Here is a 24,443-nt window from a genome sequence, read left to right as displayed (position 1 = left end):
CCAGGCTGTATCATTCAACCACTATATGGTCTCCTCATGCTTCCGCCACCTTCAGGCTGTGTCACTGTATGGCCATGTGGTCTCCTCATGCTGCTGGCACATAAAATAAAACTTTTTAGGTTTATCTATTTGAAATCTTCAATTTAAATGTTAAAAAATATCTTTAATCTTTTCAATTGTGAGGCCCTATGGTCTTGTCAGACTGTTGCCACCTCCAGGCTGGGTCATTCAGCCACTGTATGGTCTCCTCATGCTGCCGCCACCTCCACGATGTGTCATTCAGCCACTATATGGTCTCCTTATGCTGCCGCCACCTCCACGCTGTGTCATTCAGCCACTATATGGTCTCCTCATACTCCATACCACCATAAGGCTCTGTCATTGTGCCACTCTGCGACAATGATTCTAATAGCAACACCTCTAATCTGCATGTCATACTGAATAACAGTATTATTTCACTAACCCAGCACACACCCTATGCATCTTACAGCAAGACAAAGTGTTCTGCGTCCCTATTGAATAGCCTTTTTTAATACAGATTCGCCATGAATAAATTCGGACTGAACCTAATTTTTTCGGAAAATTTGGCAAACCGGCCGAATCGAATCTTTTAAAGATTCGCTCATCTCTAGTTATAATAATGATTGGTAAATACAGTATTACTAAACAAGTCAGTGCCAGGACACTAGTGTTATGTACTAACATCTAGTCCTTGTAGCAGAAAAATAAAATTCCTCAATACATACCTGAAGATCATCTGAGACCCAATGAGCATCGAAATGGTAATGATAACATTGATAAATAGGAGAAGAATGAACGGAACACCGGATCACTACAAAATCAAGGCTTCTTTATTAAATCATAGTCTGAGCAAGAGTTACAAGAACCATAGGGAGAAAATTAGGACAGACAGGACATCCTGTCTTGAGTGTTCTGTTCATTCTTCTCCTATTTATCAGTTTAACATGTATACATAGAGCACCCCGGGCTGCAGATACAGCAATTACTATACACTCCGGACCATTCCCTGCCGGTCAGAGTGAACAGCTCATAATAAAAGCTGTAACCAGGTGTATTCTTCTTCTGACTTAGCAATGTTACAATTTCCCACCAAACAATCATTTTAAAGAAACACTCCCACAAAAAGTTTTATCCTCCGGCCCATTACCAAACTACATGATATAAACAGAAATACAGCTCATTTTGTTACAGGTAATGTTATTATGAGCTATGTGTGCACAAAAATTCAGGGTCTATAGTTATTCCTATAAAAGGCTCGATGTGCGTCTTATAGGAAGGGTTAAAGAAATCAACACGAGACACTGTAAGAGTCATCAAGTCTCAGTGACGATCGCATAATACCGCCAGGGTCTGGGATGGAGCGGAAAGCTTCACAATAAAGTCATGTGAGTTGGGGAGATGTCATATCACACATAACCCACATACAAGAGTGGTGAAGTTACTTGCAAAAAGTAGCCATGTTTTTCTTATTTCGTAGAACCCTTCAATGGGGTACTCCGGCGCTTAGACATCTTATCCCCTATCCAAAGGATAGGGGATAAGATGCCTGATCGCGGGGGTCCCACCGCTTGGGACCCCCGTGATCTTGCACGCAGCACGTCAGTTAAAGTCAGTCCCCGGAGCATGTTCGCTCTGGGTCTGATTACTGGCGAACACAGGGCCGGCGGTGTGTGACGTCACGCTCCGCCCCTCAATGCAAGCCTATGGGAGGGGGCGTGACAGCTGTGACGCCCCCTCCCATAGGTTTGCATTGAGGGGCGGAGCGTGACGTTACACGGGGCGGAGGCGTGAAGTCACACACCGCCGGCCCTGTGGTTGCCGGGAATCAGACCCGGAGCGAACATGCTCCGGGGACTGATTTTAACTGGGGTGCTGCGTGCAAGATCACGAGGGTCCCCAGCGGTGGGACCCCCGCAATCAGGCATCTTATCCCCTATCCTTTGGGTAGGGGATAAGATGTCTAAGTGCCGGAGTACCCCTTTAATGGTGATTAATCTCAAATAAAATCTCTCTCCTATGCAGCTATTTCTAAGGAATAGGAGAGCACACGGGGTTTACCCTCAACTAGCTCGAATTGTATGAAGTCAATCACTTGGCCAGACCCCAGGTTGTGTTCTTGAGGCACCCACCTCCTTTATTGTGTGTAGCTCTAGTATTCTTGTGTAGACACACCCTTTACAAGGAAAACTCTATTTTTTATTTTATTTATGGTAATCTAAGGATTAAGATGTAAAAACATGAAGAAGCACGCTCATCTTTTACATTGTCTACTATGAAAATGATGCCAGACACATAAAAATGATTGCTTAGGAAGCTTGCAATGGAGGGTGCAGCAATGGAAAAGAGATTATGGAGCCTGGGGCCAGGTATCCTGTCAAGATCTGTTGGTTGCTGGCAATGCCCTGACATGCCCGGTTATGTAACACTGTAGGGTTCTCATTTGTAGGTAAATTTTATTATTAAGACTATTGGATTGAAAGCAGCTATAATATCACTATTCTTCTCACAAAAATAAAGGTGCAAATAGCAAAATGCAAAGAATGTTTAGATTTTGTTTCTATGCCCATAATTCAATATAAAATAGTGATAATTGCTAAATTGGAATGTACAGAGATTTAGATGCATTGTGTGATGTGCATCTTTTGACGGTAGAATATTTTAGACAAAGCCACATAATTGTTGCAAAATATTTTCTTCATTGTTAAATACATTTTACAAAACCACCGTATTGTGTAAAAATAGCTATAAGGAAGATTTGATGCCTGTGAGTTTAAAACAGCCCAAGTATACACCATTTTTCACTATAGGCCTGATAGTTCCTTTATGCACAATATGGTGGTTTTGTAAATGTATGAAAGAACAATTGCTAGATTTTCTAGATTATACAGTATATATATAATTACCTTTTCAAAATTGTAAGAGAGGTAGTGGTGGGAGTCCTAGCACATGTATACATTTTTTATTTTTAATAATCTATATATTGGTAAATTACTGACGTCATCTGAGGTGATACAACATCATATTTTTTATCTTAATCTATACTTATGATCTTCATTCAAATATAGATTTAGATTAAAGAAACAGTCCAGTGGTAAGAAATGTATCCCCTATTCGCAGGTTAGGATAGGGACATAGGAGGATACAAAGGGATTTTTCTCTAATAAGATAGATTATGTATTTTCTTACATTTGCTTCTACTATTGATTTATGTAAAGTTTGTTGAAATGACAGTGCCTATTGAAGGGTTAAAGACATTTGTGGTGGCCCAGTACAGGAGTTACCCTCCTGTACCCTTTTCTGTTCTGTGTAGGGGACTCTATATCAGTGCCCCTGGGTTCACCTCCATTCTACAGACCCTAAATGTTTAACAGTGCCTTATGTTATTTATTAATTTATCTTTTTGATGTTAATGTGCCTTTAAATGTGGTTACTAAGTCCTATGTATCCAGGAAAGGTGTCAGTGACCAGGTGACTTGTGGGTGACCTATGGGAGTCCTCCAAATTGCTCCCTTATATACTTGGGAGGAGCTAGTTTCGTTTCAGTTTTAGACCTTGCTGAGCTACAGTACAGTCAAGACCTGAGAGTGTCTGGTGTCCTAAGGGAGACCAAGACCTAGTCACGCAACCCTTCAGATGACACTCAAAACCTGGCAAATAACCATAGGGAAGAAGTCTAGTTAATCATAGTCAAGTCTAAAGTCAGCGTTGGATTGTATTATTCAGTCCAAGTCCACTGCAAGTCCCAGAGAGCCCGCAAGTCTCCTAAAGTCACTGGTCATCTCCTTGGGCCTACTGAGCTGTAAAGATTATAACACCTGCCTGCCTCAGTAAAGCTGCCATTGTTCTGTAACCTTGCATTGGAGTGATTATTTGCCCCACTACTGGCCCAGGAACCAGCGGCCATACCTCAGGTGGTGTAGAGGATAACTACGCCCTGGCATCACGAACACAACGGGTTAATGCCATCTGCCTCTAGGGTAATAACATCTGCCCTTTCACGCCCTCAACACACATTTATTAAATGGGATGTTTGATTAAGAAAATGCCTTTCCAGTTGCAATGCAAGTGTTTTTTGAATGAAAAGATGGGTCTCTAATTTTTATTAGTGATATCAATTAGACAACGCATAGGGACACTGCCAGGAGCATCTCTCTTGTTAGAGGACCAATCGTGTGTAAAGCTTCTTTTTCCCTATGGTAACAGTGCAGGTAAATGAAACCCTAAATTCTCCCATAGATTACAGATGATCACTGGGGATTCTATCCATGGTAAGCTCTTAGCTTATGTTTAGGAGTAAGTCATTCTAACAAAATGGATTATCGAATGTGAAAACACCTTGAACAAGCAGAAGAAGTCAATATTGGTAAAGAGATTTCTACATAGAAAATGGTCAGAATCCACCAACAACTTTGCAGTATTCGGGGGTCAGAGAATGAAAACTATCTCACCAACCAGGCGATCACAGATCTAATAATATATTCATTGAAAAATAATTATCAATGGCAAACTAAAGTAGAATACAGTGATCTGTCACAATGATCCATAGTAGGTCAAATAAATCATTTGCATTAGAGATTGAACAGAGCTCAGAAATCCCCTTGGAACCCATTTTCTTGCAAGAAGGAAACTCTGAACCTTAGGTTTGGTCTGACATAGGTAAACACCATCTGAAAAACCAGTTTGGCGTGACTGAAGTAGGTTTTATCCCTGACAATACAATGGGCAGTCATTGCATTTAGAGGACTGAGAATTCTATTTCTCCTTTAGGGTACGTCCACACGTACGCAGATTTGATGCACAGGATTTCTGCTGCAGATTTCAATGTTAACTAAATGACTGAGCGCAGCTTCTAATCGGCAGTTACAAATCCTGCGCATCAAATCTGCCCAGGATCCTGTACGTGTGAACTTACCCTTAGGGTGTAGTCACAAGTACAGTATCCTGTGAAGGATTTGAAGCTGCAGGTTTGATTCTGTGTTTAGTCATTTCGTTTCCATTGAACTCTGCAGCAAATACAGTACAGGTGAATACACCTTTAAAAGACTTTTAAAAGGAAAGCGGCAAGAACAACTGTTGCAAATATGTGCAAGACACTGAACACTCATCAAAGCCCATTAATTAAAGGGAAACTGACAGGAGGATCACCCATACTAACCATGAGTATATTGCAAATGACCTTCTTTCTAACAGTGTTTATCTCAGCCAAATCTGTCCAGCCATTCAGGAGATATGAGTTGAAATGTATTTATGCATTAGCAATCGGGGCAAAGTTCTAAAACCACAAGTCCTGTACTCCCTGGTTGAGCAGATGCTCAGTATTACAATTCCCAGAATGCATTGCTTTCCCTCAGTCCTCACACACTGCCTACTCCACTTCCACAGCACTACTGCCAGTTCCCCACCCAGAGCCAGGGCCGGACTGGGGATGAAAACCAGCCCTGGAAATTATTGCATACCAGCCCCACAGCACTGTGTCATTGTGCCAGCAAACGGCCACTGAGCGCAGATGTATCACTTTACGTAGGGCACAGAGTAAGAGAGGTGGAGATAGGAGGAGGGGCAGAGGAAGAGAGGGGAGGATAGGAGGAGGGGCAGAGGAAGAGAGGGGAGGATAGGAGGAGGGGCAGAGGAAGAGAGGTGAGGATAAGAGGAGGGAGGCAGAGGAAGAGAGGTGAGGATAGGAGGAGGGGGGCAGATGAAGAGAGGTGAGGATAGGAGGAGGGGCAGAGGAAGAGAGGGGAGGATAGGAGGAGGGGCAGAGGAAGAGAGGGGAGGATAGGAGGAGGGGCAGAGGAAGAGAGGTGAGGATAGGAGGAGGGAGGAAGAGGAAGAGAGGTGAGGATAGGAGGAGGGGGCAGATGAAGAGAGGTGAGGATAGGAGGGGGGCAGATGAAGAGAGGTGAGGATAGGAGGGGGGCAGAGGAAGAGAGGAGAGGATAGGAGGGAGGCAGAGGGAGAGAGGTGAGGATAAGAGGGGTGCAGAGGAAGAGAGGTGAGGATAGGAAGGAGGCAGAGGAAGAGAGGTGAGGATAGGAGGGAGGCAGAGGAAGAGAGGTGAGGATAGGAGGGGCAGAGGAAGAGAGGTGAGGATAGGAGGGAGGCAGAGGAAGAGAGGTGAGGATAGGAGGGGGGCAGAGGAAGAGAGGTGAGGATAGGAAAGGGGCAGAGGAAGAAAGGTGAGGATAGGAAAGGGCCAGGGGAAGAGAGGTGAGGATAGGAGGGGTGCAGAGGAAGAGAGGTGAGGATAGGAGGGGTGCAGAGGAAGAGAGGTGAGGATAGGAGGGGTGCAGAGGAAGAAAGGTGAGGATTGGAGGGGTGCAGAGGAAGAGAGGTGAGGATAGGAGGGGTGCAGAGGAAGAGAGGTGAGGATAGTAGGGGGCAGAGGAAGAAATGTGAGGATAGGAGGGGCATAGAGAAAGATGTGAAGAAAGGAGGGGTGCAGAGGAAGAGAGGTGAGGATAGGAGGGGCGCAGAGAAAAAAAGGTGAGGATAGGAGGGGGGCAGAGGAAGAAAGGTGAGGATAGGAGGGGTGCAGAGGAAGAAAGGTGAGGATAGGAAGGGTGCAGAGGAAGAGAGGTGAGGATAAGAGGGGTGCAGAGGAAGAAAGGTGAGGATGGGACTCTCTTTCTATTAGATATCCCCCCCTTTAGGCAGGTAGATAGGTTGTAAGCAGGATTAAAAAAAACAAAAAAACTAAAAACATAACAAACTCCAGAGGCGGCGTGATGACGTCATATCATTGTGCCACCCATGCCATAACACGGATGTCCTGCATGGCCTCCCGTCGGTAGGTGGAGTGAGTGGCGAGGTTGGAAGCTTATAGCTCGCTGCTCTGCCACTCTGTGGCCGCAAGTCCTGATACTAGTGTGAAGCGGCGGCCAGCCCGCGCTGCGGTCGCATTGGGCAGCAAAGCACGGGGCGGGCAGCCTACCGGGAATTTTCCCTGTATCCCTGTAGGCCAGTCCGGCCCTGCCCAGAGCTGTTGCATAAAATCTCATTTCACAGCAGGCTATCACACAATCAGTGGGGTTGCAGCAACTGCTACCCATTCTCTGTCTGCTCCTCTGCCTATGGCATCATTCATCACAAGGCAGCATGGTATAAGCACACCTCATTCTCGCTAAACATCTCATAAAAGATATGTGTCTGTATGTGTGTACATGGCAGGGAGATGGTGATGTGGCTGTAGGGGCTAGTCAGAGGTGGTGGCATCATTCAGAGGTGGGGACTTGTGCTCATAGTAGATCCTGCTGAGCCTCCTGAGACAGCAGAGGATAATACATTGTCTCTGTAGACATGGAGGGGATGGGGAGCCTAAGACAACACCACCTCGAAAATTAAAGAACTATGCAACTTCCTGTCAGAGTGAATCACACAAAAACTTGCTGAAGCCAGAACAATTAACTAATAACTATATTAGTATGTTATACATCTGGGGGGGGGGACTTCTTTAAATACAGTTTTTTTAAACCAAAATACCTCTTTAAATGTCCTGATATCACAGCTGAAAGGTGCGTTTTCTATAAACCTACTTTTACAGACAAGGGATGTGTAGGTACTAGCATTAAGGTCCTGATGCCTGAGGGAAGCCAAACTCTCTCTGGACATAGGAAGACACTAGTATCATGCACTACATATGGTAGGCTGGAGCTACATTACCTATTCGGGTCAACCCAAGAGCTTTAGGTTTCCCTGTATTTTGACAGATCATAAACTTGAGCAGGATAATGTATTCATTTTGGTGATTATCTGGTTCGTATTTCGTAAGAAAGGTTTTAACTATGAAGTCAACTACGGTTAGGGGAATTTTCCACCTGTGATGAATTACCAGTATGACAGAGAATTTAATCAAGAGATCTGGAGTGCTAATATAATAATGCAAATGAGGTATATATAACATGAATACTAGTTGTGAAAGGCAAGAATTAGGTTACTAGTGTGGTGGCCCAGTATGGGAGTTGGTACCCCGTACCCTTGCTGCCCTGTCAGGCAGCCTCTCTGCAGTGTCCCCTGGGCCCCCTTACACCCCTCCCCTCATGTACATATGTTTTGCCATTTATTATGCTGTAAAGTGTGTAAAGAAGTGTTATAACTAAGAAATGTTCCCATGTGATCTTCAGTTGTCATGGGAGTTATCGTGTGATTGTTACCCAGGAGGTATCAGTGACCAGGTGACTTAAGGGTGACCAATGGAATCCCACCAGAGTATCCCCCATAAAAGCCCTGGGAGAAGTCTCTTCTCTCTTTCTGCTAAGCTGAGGTCCAGTGCAGTCGAGTCTAGGAGTGTGTCTGGAGTCATAGGAGCCTCAAGTCAAGTCGTGCAACCACAAGCTACAAGTAAGCCACAGTCACAGCATTGTCAGTCATAAGTCAATCTAGTCAAGTCAGCGTGGCCTGCACTAAATTGTCCCGTTCTACTACAAGTCTCAGCAAGCCCTTAAAGTCTCTGAAGTCACTGGGCACCTCCGTGGTCCTGATTACACTGTTTAGACTGTACCATCTGTCACTCAGGGAACCTACCGTTGTCCATAATTTTGCATCGGAGTCATTATTGCCCCCGGGCCTAGCCCAGGATCCAGCGGTATACCTTCGGGTGGTATTGAGGAAAACCACGCCCTGGCGTCACGAATACAAGGGATTTATGCCATCTGCCCCTAGGGTAATTCCATCTGCCTTGCATCTCACACCCCATACCACACTAGGTCAACTATTAACATTTTTAAATAATGAATTGAACCTGCTGCAATTAGGAATGTATGCTAAGCACCAGTAAAATATGTCTAAAGCTCTGTTCACATTTGAGTTGTGGTGTCTGAGGAATTGCAGGATCTCTTGTACTTTCCAAGTTAGAGTGGTTTCCTCGGTTTAGAATACCTATTTCTTGGCCAGATTGATAAGTGGTTAAAAAGATCTGCTCTCATTCAGGAGGACCTGTCCTGCATCATATCAGATAACCAAATAAACTGAATGGCACTGTGTAATGTATATTTTCACCTGTAGTGGCGCTGCAAGAAAATTCAACACTTATTACTGTACCAGGGAGGCACTTTGGGGGAAGTAATTTACAGACCTGTATGTTGGTCTTAAAGGGGTTATCCAGGAAAAAACGTTTTTTTATATAACAACTGGCTCCAGAAAGTTAAACAGATTTGTAAATGACTTCTATTAAAAAATCTTAATCCTTTCAGTACTTATGAGCTTCTGAAGTTAAGGTTGTTCTTTTCTGTCTAAGTGATCTCTGATGACACGTGTCTTGGGAACTGCCCAGTTTAGAAGAGGTTTGCTATGGGGATTTGCTTCTAAACTGGGCGGTTCCCGAGACATGTGTCATCAGAGAGCACTTAGACAGAAAAGAACAACCTTAACTTCAGAAGCTCATAAGTACTGAAAGGATTAAGATTTTTTAATAGAAGTAATTTACAAATCTGTTTAACTTTCTGGAGCCAGTTGATATATAAAAAAAAAAGTTTTTTCCTGGACAACCCCTTTAACTTAAAATGCTTTGGAGTAAGATGAGCCAAATTTTCCAAAAATGTGCCTCTTAAAGTAGACTAGTGCACAAAAATGTATCCCCTTTCCAAAGGATAGGGGATAAATTTTATATCATAGGGCGTCTGAGCGCTGGGACCCCCCGCGTTCTCCTGCGCGGGATGCCGGCTCTCTCCGGGATCCTGTGCAGGATATTGCTGGCACCTACCACAATCTCCTTTGGATGGGGGATAAAATTTTGTACACACTAATTCTGCTTTAATACATTTGGTGCACTTTTGTCAATTTGTGTGCCACAATCTATGCCAGTAAAACTGCAATAGACATTCAAAAATTCAGGTAAGAAGTACTGTAAGAAGAAGAAGGTGTAGAGGTGTATGGGCTCTAAGGCTGCATTCACATCTCGTTTTGTACATACGGGCGCCGGATCCGGCTGGGGGAGGGGCAAACTGGGCGCTCCCGTACCCCAGCCGGATCAGCCCGTGACTCCATTTACTTTAATGAGCCGACCGGAGTCAAACAGTGACTCCAGTCAGCTCAGTTTTACCCGTATGCGGTTTTGGACCGGACCTAAAACCGTTTTAGGTCCGGTCAGGAAACCGCATACGGGTCAAAACTGAGCTGACCGGAGTCACCGTTTGACTCCGGTCGGCTCATTGAAGTAAATGGAGTCACGAGCTGATCCGGCTGGGGTACGGGAGCGCCCGGTTTGCCCCTCCCCCAGCCGGATCCAGCGCCCGTATGTACAAAACGAGATGTGAATGCAGCCTAAGTGAAAATATCAACTAAGACAAAGAAAAGCGCTCCATAGTGTGATAGCGTCAGGAAGAATATGTAAATGAACAGAAGTTCAAGTTCTCACCAGCGGTGGTTGTACTGAGCCACGTACAACAATGGTAAAAGCTTCTAGGGCAGTATTACCCAGGATCCCGCAGCCGCTCCTAAGGCAAATTCAGCAACCACACAAACTCCTCCAAGGAAATCTCAGGATCAAGCAAGTCACGTGGATCTTGTTCAGGGATAAGATAGTTTATTACCCACAATGCAACGTGTTTCGTGGAAGACCGCTTCATCAGGCATGCCTGATGAAGCGGTCTTCCGCGAAACGCGTTGCATTGTGGGTAATAAACTATCTTATCCCTGAACGAGATCCACGCCCCTTGATTGATCCCGAGGTTTCCTTGGAGGTGGTTGTGCGGCTAAGTGAAAATATATCTTATTCTCAATAAATGAACATTTACCTCATTCAAGTCTATCTTCTCTCTTTCACAGGTAATCGCTATCGTAATGGATTATTTTACCGACAGAGAAGTGTTCAGAGATGTGCTGGATGCATCAGACAAGCGGAGAGTCCCCGTCTATATCATTCTAGGAGAGGGGGGAGTCAAGCATTTCTTGGAGATGTGTGAATTCATGCAACTGTCTGGATTTATGCTCCGGGTAATACTGGGATAGAAAACCCTAAAAATATAGGTAGAAGTGGTAGTAAAACACTATTTTCTATGAAAAAAACTGCTGTTTATTGCTTTTGGTCCATTTTTTTTATAGCCCCTTGTGGCTGAAAATGGGATGACGAAAATGAAAAAATAATTTTTATGGAATGTCCTCCCTGGAAAATTCCTGCTGGGAGTTGTAGTTTGGCAACAGCTAGAGACTTGGGGAGATTTATCTAAACGTGTCCAGAGGAAAAGTAGACCAGTGGCCCATAGCAACCAATCAGATCGCTTCTTTCATTTTCAAAAAGGCCTCTGAAAAATGAAAGAAGCGATCTGATTGGTTGCTATGGGCAACTGGTCAACTTTTCCTCTGGACAGGTTTAGATAAATCTCCGCAAAACACTGGCCTAAATGACACCGCAATACAGTGTCCGTATAAAACTGCTATATAGACACATCTGCACGCTGGTATCATACAGAGAATACATAAAATTATAATGAAATGACAGAATAAGAATAATTAACCATAATTCTATTTTCCTTCTCTGTGTAGAATATACGAGTGAGATATGTTACAGGAGTAGGATTCTACCTGACCCCAGGGAAGGTCAGAGGCTCCATCTCACATAAATACATAATGGTGGACGGCGACAAAGTAGCGTTTGGTTCTTTCAGGTAATTTTATCATATGTTCTTATGTTGTATACTCACTGTAGCTATTTGTTATTTCTGAGGACAATGATGGCAGATTATAGGACAATCAAATTACTAAAGTCGCCTCAATACTTGCTGCAGTGGTGACATTATGGGGGAGATTTATCAAAACCTGTGCAGAGGAAAAGTTGCCCAGATGCCCATAGCAACCAATCAGATCACTTCTTATATTTTGCAGAGGCCTTGTTAAAAATGAAAGAAGCGAGCTGATTGGTTGCTATGGGAAACTTTTCCTCTGCACAGGTATTGATAAATCCCCCCTTATGACTCTGACCCCAGTGTGGCTACTGCAGTCTTATGTCTAGATATTGGGGAGATTTATCAAAACCTGTCCAGAGGAAAAGTTTCCCATAGCAACCAATCAGCTCGCTTCTTTCATTTTTAACAAGGCCTCTACAAAATGAAAGAAGTGATCTGATTAATTACTGTGGGCAACTGGGCAACTTTTCCTCTGGACGGGTTTTGACAAATATTCCCAATCTAGTCCTTGCTACATTTTTTATAGAGTATGTTAGTACAGGGCAGATATTACCAGAGGATTTTCTGCAGCAGAAAATCTGCAGTGTTTGTTTCTGCACCAGAATCTGCAGCAGAACATTTGCACCAAATCGTGTGGATTTTGGTGCAGATTTGCCTCTTTAGATTTTCGTGCAAATTATTTTAATTTAGGGTCAAAAATGGTCTAACTCTTAGTGTAAACTTGAACTAGAGAATACACCAGTCTTATCAAAGTTTTATCAAAGACTGTTTGGTAAATATGTTGCATTCTTAGGCCATGTTCACACAGTGTTTTTTCAGGAGTATTTCTTTTTTTTAAATCGTGTCCAAAAAATTGTGTCCGCATTTTTAACATTACACCCCCTCCACGGCTGACTCGCCCCCTCCATGCATTTCTATAAGAGAGATGGAGATATACCGTTCTTGTATCTTTGGCTCTCCCACAGAGATAGATGGAGGGTGTGTGTCAACAACCTCTTTGTGCAGGGGTCGACACGCTCCATTCCTGGGATGAGATGGGGTGCCATGCAGGAGATCGCAGGGGGTCCCAACGGTCAGACCGCCTGGGATAAGACACTAATCCCCTTTCCAGCACCAAAGTACTCCTTTCATGTGCTCTATAGAAGTCTATAGGAAAGTGGTTGTCTGTGCACACAGTGAGAGAGATTTATCAAAATCTGCGCAAAGGAAAAGTTCCTGAGTTTCCCATAGCAACCAATCGGATCGCTTCTTTCATTTCTGAAAAGGCGTCTGAAAAATAAAAGAAGCGATCTCATTGGTTGCTATAGGCAACTGGTCAACTTTACCTCAGTATGTATACATACGGACGCATTTTATACATACAGTTACCCCCCGACCTACGATGGCCCCGACATACGATAATTTCAACATGCGATGGCCTCTCAGAGGCAATCGCATGTTGAAGGCAGCATCAACATACAATGCTTTTGTATGTCGGGGCCTCGCATAAACGGCTATCCGGCTATCCGACTGCTTCAGCTGTCGCCGGATAGCCGTTTACGGTGCCATGTGTGGTCCGCTGATGATCACTTACCTGTCCTCGGGGCTCAGGCGCGTCCTCTTCGGCATCCCCTGCATTGTTGGCGCTCTCCATCGTCGTCATCACATCGCTGCGCACGCCGTCCCGTCATCCAATAGGAGCGGTGTGCATAATGACGTGATGGCGGCGACGGAGAGCGAGGATGCCGGGGAAGCAGAGGCCTTGGGGACACCCCGGGGACACGGCGACAACGATGGAGGGCGACATCCAGAGTAGCGGCGGGGACACGTGAGTATAACCTCCAATACCAGTGGTCTTCAACCTGCGGACCTCCAGATGTTGCAAAACTACAACTCCCAGCATGCCCGGACAGCCGTTGGCTGTCTGGGCATGCTGGGTGTTGTAGTTTTGCAACATCTGGAGGTCCGCAGGTTGTAGACCACTGTCCTGTACTTTACATTGCACGGATCCCTCAACATACGATGGTGTCAACAAAGGATGGTCCATTTGGAACGGATTACCATCGTATGTTGAGGGACCACTGTATTGGGCAAGATTAATCAAAACCTGTGCAGAGGAAACATTGTCCAATTGCCCATAGCAACCAATCAGATTGCTTCTTTCATTTTTGAAAGGGCCTCTGAAAAATGAAAGAAACAATCCCACTGGTCAACTTTTTTTCAGCACAGGTTTTGATGAATCTCCCCCCACTGTGTGCACAGACAAACACCTTTACATAGACTTAGACAAAATCGCATTTTTACTAATGACATTTACCCCTAACAAAAAAACACTGTGTGAACATACCCTTAGACTGTCTAGTCTAAGTTTAGACCATCTATTGGTTGATTTAGAGGGAACCTGTCTGGCAACGGCGTCACCAAGAAACTCAGACACTATGCTTTATTCCAAATGAAATCCCAGTTGTAAAAAGCCACCAGGGATGGGGCAAGTAGTCGCAGGAGGTGGTTCCTGCAGCTGCTCTCCACCCCACCAGCCTTCAGGGACATGTCTCTCCTTATAAGCAAAATTAGTATTGTCTTTTCCCAGGTTGCCGTGCGGCCCGAGACATTACATTACTAGTCAGGTAAAAGGGAACTTGTCTGCTTCAATGGGTGGAGCGACCGCTGGGTGGGAGGGTGATCATTCTTCATAGGGCTGCAGGAAATTGTAGTTTCCAGCACAGCACACATTGAATGGAGCCTAGCTGTGCTGCAATGGGTGGGGTGATTGATGTGTGGGAGGAAGAAAAGTGACCTCACACTTACAAACAAGGGATCCGGGGGCTTGTAGTTAGAGGGAGGGAACTCTACCAGGAAATAGCCATTTCACAAAAAAAAGCAGCAGCATTATGGTGGACTCAAGACAAGCATGAATGCTTCCTAAGAATGTCCATTACCGTCTGGCAGGTAACTACTAAAGTCACTTTGTGTTGGATAACCCCTTTAAATGTGCCAGAATTCTAGGACATTTAAGCCACAGTCCTTCCCTGCCAAGACCGTGCTCCTTTATTGGAACTACAGCTGCGAAACCCGGCCGTTACAAAACCCCCCGATGGCCGTGAATAAATTGCATTGCAGCCTATGGGGTTTTGTAACTGCCCGTTTGCACCCGTATATGCCCGGAATTCATTACGGGCGCTATACAGTGACGGGACATCGTGGCGGAAAAATTACTGCATGCACTTTACAACTTTACAGGCCCTGTAAAATACCCCTTTAACCCCTTCAGGACCAAGCCCATTTTGGCCTTAAGGACCAGAGCGTTTTTTGCACATCTGACCACTGTCACTTTAAACATTAATAACTCTGGAATGCTTTTAGTTATCATTCTGATTCCGAGATTGTTTTTTCGTGACATATTCTACTTTAACATGGTGGTAAATTTTTGTGGTAACTTGCATCCTTTCCTTGTGAAAAATCCTAAAATGTGATGACAAATTTTAAAATTTTGCATTTTTCTAACTTTGAAGCTCTCTGCTTGTAAGGAAAATGTATATTACAAATAAAAAATTTTTTTATTCACATATACAATATGTCCACTTTATGTTTGCATCATAAAATTGACGAGTTTTTACTTTTGGAAGACACCAGAGGGCTTCAAAGTTCAGCAGCAATTTTCCAATTTTTAACAAAATTTTCAAACTCACTATTTTTCAGGGACCAGTTCAGGTTTGAAGTGGATTTGAAGGGTCTTCATATTAGAAATACCCCACAAAAGACCCCATTATAAAAACTGCACCCCCCAAAGTATTCAAAATGACATTCAGTCAGTATTTTAACCCTTTAGGTGTTTCACAGGAATAGAAGCAAAGTGAAGGAGAAAATTCACAATCTTCATTTTTTACACTCGCATCTTCTTGTAGACCCAATTTTTGAATTTTTACAAGGGGTAAAAGGAGAAAATGTATACTTATATTTGTAGCCCAATTTCTCTCGAGTAAGCACATACCTCATATGTCTATGTAAAGTGTTCGGCGGGCGCAGTAGAGGGCTCAGAAGGGAAAGAGCGACAAGGGGATTTTGGAGAGTACGTTTTTCTGAAATGGTTTTTGGGGGGCATGTTGCATTTAGGAAGCCCCTATGGTGCCAGAACAGCAAAAAACCCTCACATGGCATACCATTTTGGAAACTAGACCCCTTGAGGAACGTAACAAGGGATAAAGTGAGCCTTAATACCCCACAGGTGTTTCACGACTTTTGCATATGTAAAAAAAAAAAAAAAAAAAATGTCACTAAAATGTGTGTTTCCCCCCAAATTTCACATTTTTCCAAGGGTTAATAGCAGTAAATACCCCCCAATATTTGTAACCCCTTCTCTTCTGAGTATGGAGGTACCCCATAAGTTGACCTGAAGTACACTACGGGCGAACTACAATGCTCAGAAGAGAAGGAGTCATATTTGGCTTTTTGAGAGCAAATTTTGCTCGGGGGGCATGTCGCATTTAGGAAGCCCCTATGGTGCCAGAACAGCAAAAAAAAAAAACACATGGCATACCATTTTGGAAACTAGACCCCTTGAGGAACGTAACAAGGGGTACAGTGAGCATTTGCCCCCCACTGGTGTCTGACAGATCTTTGGAACAGTGGGCTGTACAAGTTTTCATTTTCACGGACCACTGTTCCAAAGATCCGTCAGACACCCGTGGGGGGTAAATTCTCACTGCACCCCTCATTACATTCCGTGAGGGGTGTCATTTCCGAAATGGGGTCACATGTGGGGTTTTGTATTTTTGCGTTTGTCAAAGCCGCTGTAACAATCAGCCACCCCTGTGCAAATCACCTCAAATGTACATGGTGCACTCTCCCTTCTGGGCCTTGTTGTGCGCCCCCAGAGCACTTTACGTCCACATATGGGGTATCTCCGTAGTCGGGAGAAATTGCGCTACAAATTTTGGGGGGCTTTTTTCCCTTTTACCTCTTGTGAAAATGTAAAGTATATGGCAACATCAGCATGTTAGTGTAAAAAAGAAAAATTTTTTACACTAACATTCTGGTGTAGACCCCAACATTTCCTTTTCATGAAGGGTTAAAGAAAAAGCCCCCCAAACCTTGTAACGCAATTTCTCCCGAGTACGGCGATACCCCATATGTGGCCCTAAACTGTTGCCCTGAAATACGACAGGGCTCCAAAGTGAGAGCGCCATGTGCATTTGAGGCCTAAATTAGGGATTTGCATAGGGGTGGACATAGGGGTATTCTACGCCTCCAGCTGTTGCAAAACTCCCAGCATGCGTGGACAGTCAATGGCTGTCCGGCAATACTGGAAGTTGTTGTTTTTCAACAGCTGGAGGCTCTGCTTTGGAAACAGTGGTGTACCGGACGTTCTTATTGGGGGAGGGGGGCTGTGTAGGGGTATGTGTATATGTAGTGTTTTTAACTTTTTATTTTATTTTGTGGTAGTGTAGTGTAGTGTTTTTAGGGTACAGTCACATGGGCGGGGGATTACAGCGAGTTTCCCAGCGCAAAATTTGCCGCATCTCAAACTTGCAGCGAGAATCCCACTGTAAAACCCTCGCCCATGTGAATGTACCCTGTACATTCACAGGGGGGGTGCACCAGCTGTTGCAAAACCACAACTCCCAGCATGCATGGTCTGTTAGTGCATGCTGGGAGTAATAGTTTTGCAACAGCTGGAGGCACACAGCTTAGGAAACACTGAGTTAGAAACAGACAATGTTTCCCAACCAGTGTGTCTCCAGTTGTTGCAAAACTACAACTCCCAGCATGCCCAGACAGCTGAAGGGCATGCAGGGAGTTTTAGTTCGGCAACATCTGAAGGGCCAGATGTTGCTGAACTAAAACTCCCAGCATGCCTGGACAGTCAGTGCATGCTGGGAGTTGTAGTTTTGCAACAGCTGGAAGAGCACAGATTGGAGACCATTATACAATGGTCTCCAAACTGGGGCCCTCCAGATGTTGCAAAACTACAACTCCCAGCATGCCCAGACAGCCAAAGGCTATCTAGGCATGCTGGGAGTTGTAGTTTTCAGACTCCTAGAAGCAGCAGTGAAGATCTTCACTGCTGCCTCTGAGGACCATATACTTACCTGCCGGTCCCATCGCTGCTCGTCCACGTGGCCAGTCCTGCCGCTGCTCCTCGGTCCCGCCGCTGGTTCGGGTAGGGCCGCCGGTCCCCTCGTGTTTCCCCACCTATGCCGCAGGTCCCCGCGAGGATCTGAACTTTCACCCCCAGGTCACTGTGATTGGTCCACAGGGACCAATCACAGTGATTGCTGACCAGGACCATCAATGGATGGTCCTGGGGGGTGAAGCAGAAGTTGTCCCCTGCTGGAAACAGCGGGACTTCTGCTGGTTAACCCGTGCAATGCTGCGCATCGCCGGGTTAACTGAATGTCATTTATAAACGTCGGGATGCGCGAACGCACTGCACAACCCAGCGTTTATATATGACATTCTGCGGGAAGGGGTTAAAATCACCAGTAAAAATTTTCACTAATTCCACAGGGTTTTTGCGGTATTATTGACATGCAGCTTGAGGACGAGATTTATACACATCCCATACACATTGGGTGAATGTGAAGCCACATCCGTCTGTGGCAAGTTTTGCGCTAAGATTTTCAGCTTTTGGACAATCTGCTCTTGATGCAGACTTAATAAAGTTCTTCCTTTGCTTTTTCTGTAACACACTGGGGATTTTCCATGCAAAAATCTGACATGGAAAATCTGCTGTGTATCCACCCTGTGTGCACATAACCTTTAGTTTGTGTTCTGGAGAGGGGGGGGGGGCATATTAAACTACATGATAAAGACTCCTTTATCAGCCTAGTCACTCTTTTTTCCTATGTATTTTAACTTTATGACATCTCACATAGACCTGCCAGAGTATTTCTTTGTGGTACAAACTTTGTGACATTATTCCAATATCTCATCTTCGAATCTTTCCCTATGCATTGTAGGTTAACATGGTCATCTTTAAGAGTAGACCGCAGTATTATGACACTACTATCTGGACAATATGCTGAACCTTTTGACATTGAATTCCGTGAACTCTACGCAATGTCAGAGGAAGTAAACCTCTACAAAGAGCTGGGCTTCCCTGATACACGACCTAGTCCCATGTTGGGAGCAAGACCACGTTCTTCCACTGTCGCTCGTAAGCTCATTAATCCCAAATACGCATTAGTAGTAGGAAGAAGCCCAGCGCCAGGTGAATTACTGAGATATGGGGCACAGAATCCACCAGCATCTGGAGACAATGAGGAAAGTGAAGGCGATAGAAGAATGGCAAAATTTCTTGAAGATCTTATAACTATAGAGCAGGAGGTTCCAGAAAAAGTGACTTTAGACAATCTTCCAAAGGTGGCTGTCACATCAAATAAACAGACTGGAAAAACACCAGAAGATCTACGGATAAATAAATCCCCAAAAAGATCAAGCTTTAGGTTTTTCAACAAAAAACCACAAGCAAATGCTCAGGAAAAAGAGGTTGATGGGGGATTTGTATTACTGAATAAACCAAAACTCGATCTGAGTCAAAGCCAAAGCTTCAGAAGTCACCAAGATCTGAGAAACTCAGGTAAGACACCAGTACTTGGTTATTTTTTTCAACTTTTAGGTATCATCAGTTTGGGTTTGTCTAAAGTTGTCCATATTTGTGTAAGATTTCAGCCAAAAACAGCCAGTTTTGAAAGTAGCCACAAAAATAGCAGTTGCCAATTGGCAAAGGCAGTAAAAAAAATTGCTGACATAGTTCTACTGTAAATTGGTGCATTTTTTAATGTAGGTAAATATCAGTTTTCCTGCAAAAAATATATTTGATTTGCTATTATTAACTAGAATTTAATCTGCAGTAAAATCGCATAGTGATGTAGGTCTTATTTACAGTGTCCTCAATGGCCACTTTGTCTATCTTTAGACTATTCACACGGTGTATCTTCAGTGGAATGTCCAGCCGCTAAATTTCCAGCAGACGTTCCGCAGAGAGCAGGCTAGCTATGACTGCTTGAAAATGCACAGTCTCCATAGGCGGCAATGTATTTCCAAGCAGATTCTGCAGAAAGTATTGACATGTCATTTCTTTCTGCGGAGGTCAGAATTTGAATTTCCAAGCAAGATGTTTCTGGCTTGGAAATTCCACTGTGTTTAGGTGCAGCAAAATCCTTTAGAAACAATGGGACTCTGCACCTATGGCGGGCTGTAATAGGAGCGGTACTGTGGCAGCCACAGAGGCCTTCAGAAACTGCCATGTCATAAGATCTGAAATCTGACAGTATACTGCAATACATACGTGTAGCAATGTACTATACAAATGATTGCATTGACTAAATAAGTAGTTAAAAAGTCACCCTATTTTGCAGATGAAAAAAAAACACAATCGGTAACACCATGTGCTGAAATGTCAAAACTATTAAACTATAATGTAAATTGTCTTGCACAAAAATGTATCTTGCACTTCACAGAAGTCATAAATAAGTCACAATAAAAAGTACCGTATATACTTAAGTATAAGCCGAGTTTTTCAGCATGATTTTTCGTGCTGAAAACGCCCCCCCTCGGCTTATACTCGAGTGAACTCTCCACCTGTCAATCCCTTCTCAGTGGTCTTCAACCTGCAGACCTCAAGATGTTGCAGAACTACAACTCCCAGTATGCCCGGACAGCCATTGGCCGTCCAGGCATGCTGGGAGTTGTAGTTTTGAAACCTCTGGAGATCCGCAGGTTGAAGACCACTGCGGCCTTCTTCATCATCCAGCCCCCCCCCCCTTTTGTTTTGTACTCACCTCCCCTCGGAGGGCCGCAGGTTGAAGACCACTGCGGCCTTAGTCATCATCCAGCCCCTCCCCCCCCTTTTGTTTTGTACTCACTTCTATGCTGCAGGGGCCGTCTGGTGGGGATGGTTAGTCATTGCGGGCCGTCCATTTTCACCGGGGGGCCCTCTTCTCCGCTCCAGTCCCGGCCCCAGACTAGTGACGTTGCCTTGACGACGATGCAAAGGGATGTTGTGCATGAACGTCCCTGTGCGTCGTCAAGGCAACGTCACTAGTCCGGGGCAGGCCAGAAGCGCCGAGAAGAGGGCCCCCCCCCCCCGGGGAAAATGGACAACCCACAATGACTAACCATCCCCACCAGATGGTCCCTGTAGCATAGATGGCCCGGACCAGCTCACCCTAACTTCCCGCCGAGGGGAGGCGAGTACAAAACAAAAGGGGGGGGCGCTGGATGATGACTAAGGCCGCAGTGGTCTTCAACCTGCCGACCTCCAGAGGTTTCAAAACTACAACTCCCAGCATGCCTGGACAGCCGATGGCTGTCCGGGCATGCTGGGAGTTGTAGTTTTGCAACATCTGGAGGTCCGCAGGTTGAAGACCACTGATGAAGGGATTGACAGGTGGTGATGATGAAGGGGGGGGGGATGATGACGGGGGTCTGGATGATTACATGGGGGGGGATGATGTATTTCCCACCCTAGGCTTATAGTCGACTCAATAACATTTCCTGGGTTTTTGGGGTGAAATTAGGGGCCTCGGCTTATATTCGGGTCGGCTTATACTCGAGTATATACGGTACCATCAATACTAAAATGGAATCAATAGAACTACAGATCCCTCTGCAAAAAACAAAAACTATATAAATCTAGTACAGTATTTCTGCAATTGCAATGAACTACGGAATGAGGTTAACATGTTAGTTTTATTACATCACATTAGATTGCATTATTATATTTTATGCTCACACTGTGAACATGTAGTCATACTTATAGGTAACATTCTTTTGACTTCCTCTCAACAGGTAACATCAGTCCTGTCTCTACTAAAAGTGAAAAACCAAAGCAAGACAAATGCAGGATATCCTGAAGCAGGGGAACATAACGGATGAATGCAGCAAACTTTTGTATATATATTTATATTTATTGGACATGGAAAACCAATATTAAAATTAATCTCTCCTATGGAATACAGTCTCAGGGATTGTTAAATAGTAGTATCCCTCTTTTTGGCCATTATGTTTTGTCTGTAACTCCTGAAATGCATATGGTCAGCTAAACATTGCAAACATAAAAATGGGGGGACAAGTAGAGTAGAAAATGGCCACAAGTATGGGGCTGGTACAAATTCTGTATATCATATTTTTTAGAATTTGTCATTATTTGTTTTTAGAACATTTTTATAACCCAAAAACATCTGAAACAGGGCTTGGAGTCTGCGGGTCAGAACTCCAGATGATTTTAGATTTACTTACCTAATATATGTATATTTTTAAAGGGGTACTCCACTGGAACACATTTATTTTTTAAATCAACTGGTGCCAGAAAGTTAAACAGATTTGTAAATTACTGCAATAAAAAAAATCTTAATCCTTCCAGTACTTATCAGCTGATGTTATGATCCACAGGAAGTTCTTTTCTTTTTGAATTTCCTTTCTGTCTGACCACAGTGCTCTCTGCTGACACCTCTGTCCATTTTAGGAACTGTGCAGAGCAGGATAGTTTTGCTATGTGGATTTGCTCCTACTCTGGACAGTTCCTTAAATGGACAGAGGTGTCAACAGAGAGCACTGTGTTCAGGCAGAAAGGAATTTCAAAAAGAAAAGAACTTCCTGTGGATCATAACAGCAGCTGACAAGTACTGGAAGGATTAAAGGGGTACTCCACTGGAACACATTTATTTTTTAAATCAACTGGTGCCAGAAAGTTAAACAGATTTGTAAATTACTTCTATTAAAAAATCTTAATCCTTCCAGTACTTTTTAGGGGCTATATACTACAGAAGAAATGCTTTTCTTTTTGCGTTTCTCTGATGTCACGACCACAGTGCTCTCTGCTGACCTCTGCTGTCCATTTTTGGAACTGTCTAGAGCAGAAGAAAATCCCCATAGCAAACATATGCTGCTCTGCGCAGTTCCTAAAATGGACAGCAGAGGTCAGCAGACAGCACTGTGGTCATGACATCAGAGAAATACAAAAAGAAAAGCATTTCCTCTGTAGTATACAGCCCATAAAATGTATTGGAAGGATTAAGATTTTTTAATAGAAGTAATTTATAAATCTGTTTAACTTTCTGGCACCAGTTTATTTAGAAAAAAAAAGTTTTCCAGTTGAGTACTCCTTTACACATTTTTGAGACCCCTTTTTTTTTTTACATGTTTACATACAGCAGTACCATTTGAAATGATCCTGCCAAACATATACAGGTGCATGCCATAGGCAACTTTTTTATACACTTGTACTAACTATGTTTTTTAATATAAATTAGGGTCGATTTTTGACCTTAGGGTTGATTTTCCCGGTACATAAATAATATACACTGAAGGTGGTGTGACTCTATCACTAAAGTGATGTTATTAATAAGGAACACTTTTACACAGGGTTTTTAGGGGAACTGATATATATTAAAGTATTTGTTTGTGCTCCAAACGTCAGCCAGGAGTTCTCTGTTTGTTGTAATCCCTACTTCTAAGGGTTCACATCAAAGGGATATACGAAAATACTCCTTGTACCCACCAAAGGGGGCCTTCTTTTCAAGATTCTCATTCCCAGGCCAGAATTCTCTATGAGGGTATATGACAATTGATTTACTAAACTTGACAACCCCTCTAAATGTCATATTAGGAACGGGAAAAAAATTGCACTTAAAATTACATGTTTGATGTCAACACCCAGATGTGTGATGTTTGATGATCATCTGGCAGATAAAATATGGTAGAGGTACAGACTCAAACCTCACTGAAAACAAACCAGTATAGTAGTTACCCTGAAAACCAATTCTTAGGCTGGGTTAACACTGTGGAATTTCTGGGCAGAATTTCTGCCGGAGATCAAGCCGGTGGCCCTAGGACTGTGCGGACTACATTTCCGTCCCCATAGATGGCAATGCATTTCTGAGCAGATCTCACAAAAGATCCACCCAGAAATGCATTGCAGTCTGTGGGGGCAGCAATGCAGTCTGCTCGGTCCTAGCGCCGCCGGCTCGATCTCCGGCAGAAATTCTGCCCAGAAATTCTGCAGTCTGCTCGGTCCTAGCGCTGCCGGCTCAATCTCCGGCAGAAATTCTGCCCAGAAATTCTGCAGTCTGCTCGGTACTAGCGCCGCCGGCTCGATCTCCGGCAGAAATTCTGCCCAGAAATTCTGCAGTGTGAGCCCAGTCTTAGGGTCTAATCACACGGCAGAATTTCCTCTTGTGGAATTCCGCTTCAAATGAAAGCCCAATAGACTTCTATGGGATTCCGCACTCCCATTCACACTTCTGAATTTCCACAAGCGGAAATTCAGAAGTGTGAATGAGAGTGCGGAATACCATAGAAGTCTATTGGGCTTTCATTTGAAGCAGAATCCCCCATGCGGAAATTCCGCCGTTTGAATAGACCCTTAGGCTAGGTTCAGACTACGGAATCTCTGGGCAGAAAATTTCCGCCCGGAGATTCCGAGTTCCGCCTGCGCCGACTGAATTAGTTGGCGCTAGGACCGCGCGGACACTGCAGTCTCCTATAGACTGCTATGTGTACCGCTCGGATTTCCGCCTGAAGAAAGAGCAACCCCTTTCTTCAGGCGGAAATTTTCTAGAGGATTTTTCATCCGTATTTTCCGCTTCACAAATTCCGAAGTGTGAATTTGTGAACGGAAAACCATTCACTACACTATGCATTATAGTAAGCGGAATTTCTGCCGGAAATTTCAAAGCGAAAATTCCGGCGGAAATTCCGTAGTCTGAACCTAACCTTACTCCTGAGCCCCAATGCAAAATCCCTACCGGGGCTCCCAAATCGATTTAGGATACATTTGTCTTTGTGTGTAGAAGAGGGTCCCAGGAGCACATGCTACTGTAT

The 24,443-nt window shown here is 44.1% G+C and overlaps 1 protein-coding gene across 1 annotated transcript in view; it reads left to right on the top strand.

Annotated features, from left to right (window-relative positions):
• FAM83F (family with sequence similarity 83 member F) overlaps positions 1-21,963 on the top strand; it is a 52,708-nt gene extending 30,745 nt beyond the window's left edge. The window contains exons 3-6 of the mRNA XM_056524024.1: positions 10,783-10,950; positions 11,500-11,621; positions 18,578-19,197; positions 21,411-21,963. Coding sequence (XP_056379999.1) covers positions 10,783-10,950; positions 11,500-11,621; positions 18,578-19,197; positions 21,411-21,475 — 975 coding nt within the window. The 3' untranslated portion in view covers positions 21,476-21,963. The remainder of the gene's footprint in view (positions 1-10,782; positions 10,951-11,499; positions 11,622-18,577; positions 19,198-21,410) is intronic.
• The last annotated feature ends 2,480 nt before the right edge of the window (positions 21,964-24,443 follow it).

This window comes from Hyla sarda, chromosome 6 (assembly GCF_029499605.1).
Source record: "Hyla sarda isolate aHylSar1 chromosome 6, aHylSar1.hap1, whole genome shotgun sequence".
Classification (NCBI taxonomy): Eukaryota; Metazoa; Chordata; class Amphibia; order Anura; family Hylidae; genus Hyla; species Hyla sarda.
Note: the sequence above shows the minus strand (reverse complement) of the source record. Positions and strands in the feature narration are given on the sequence as shown.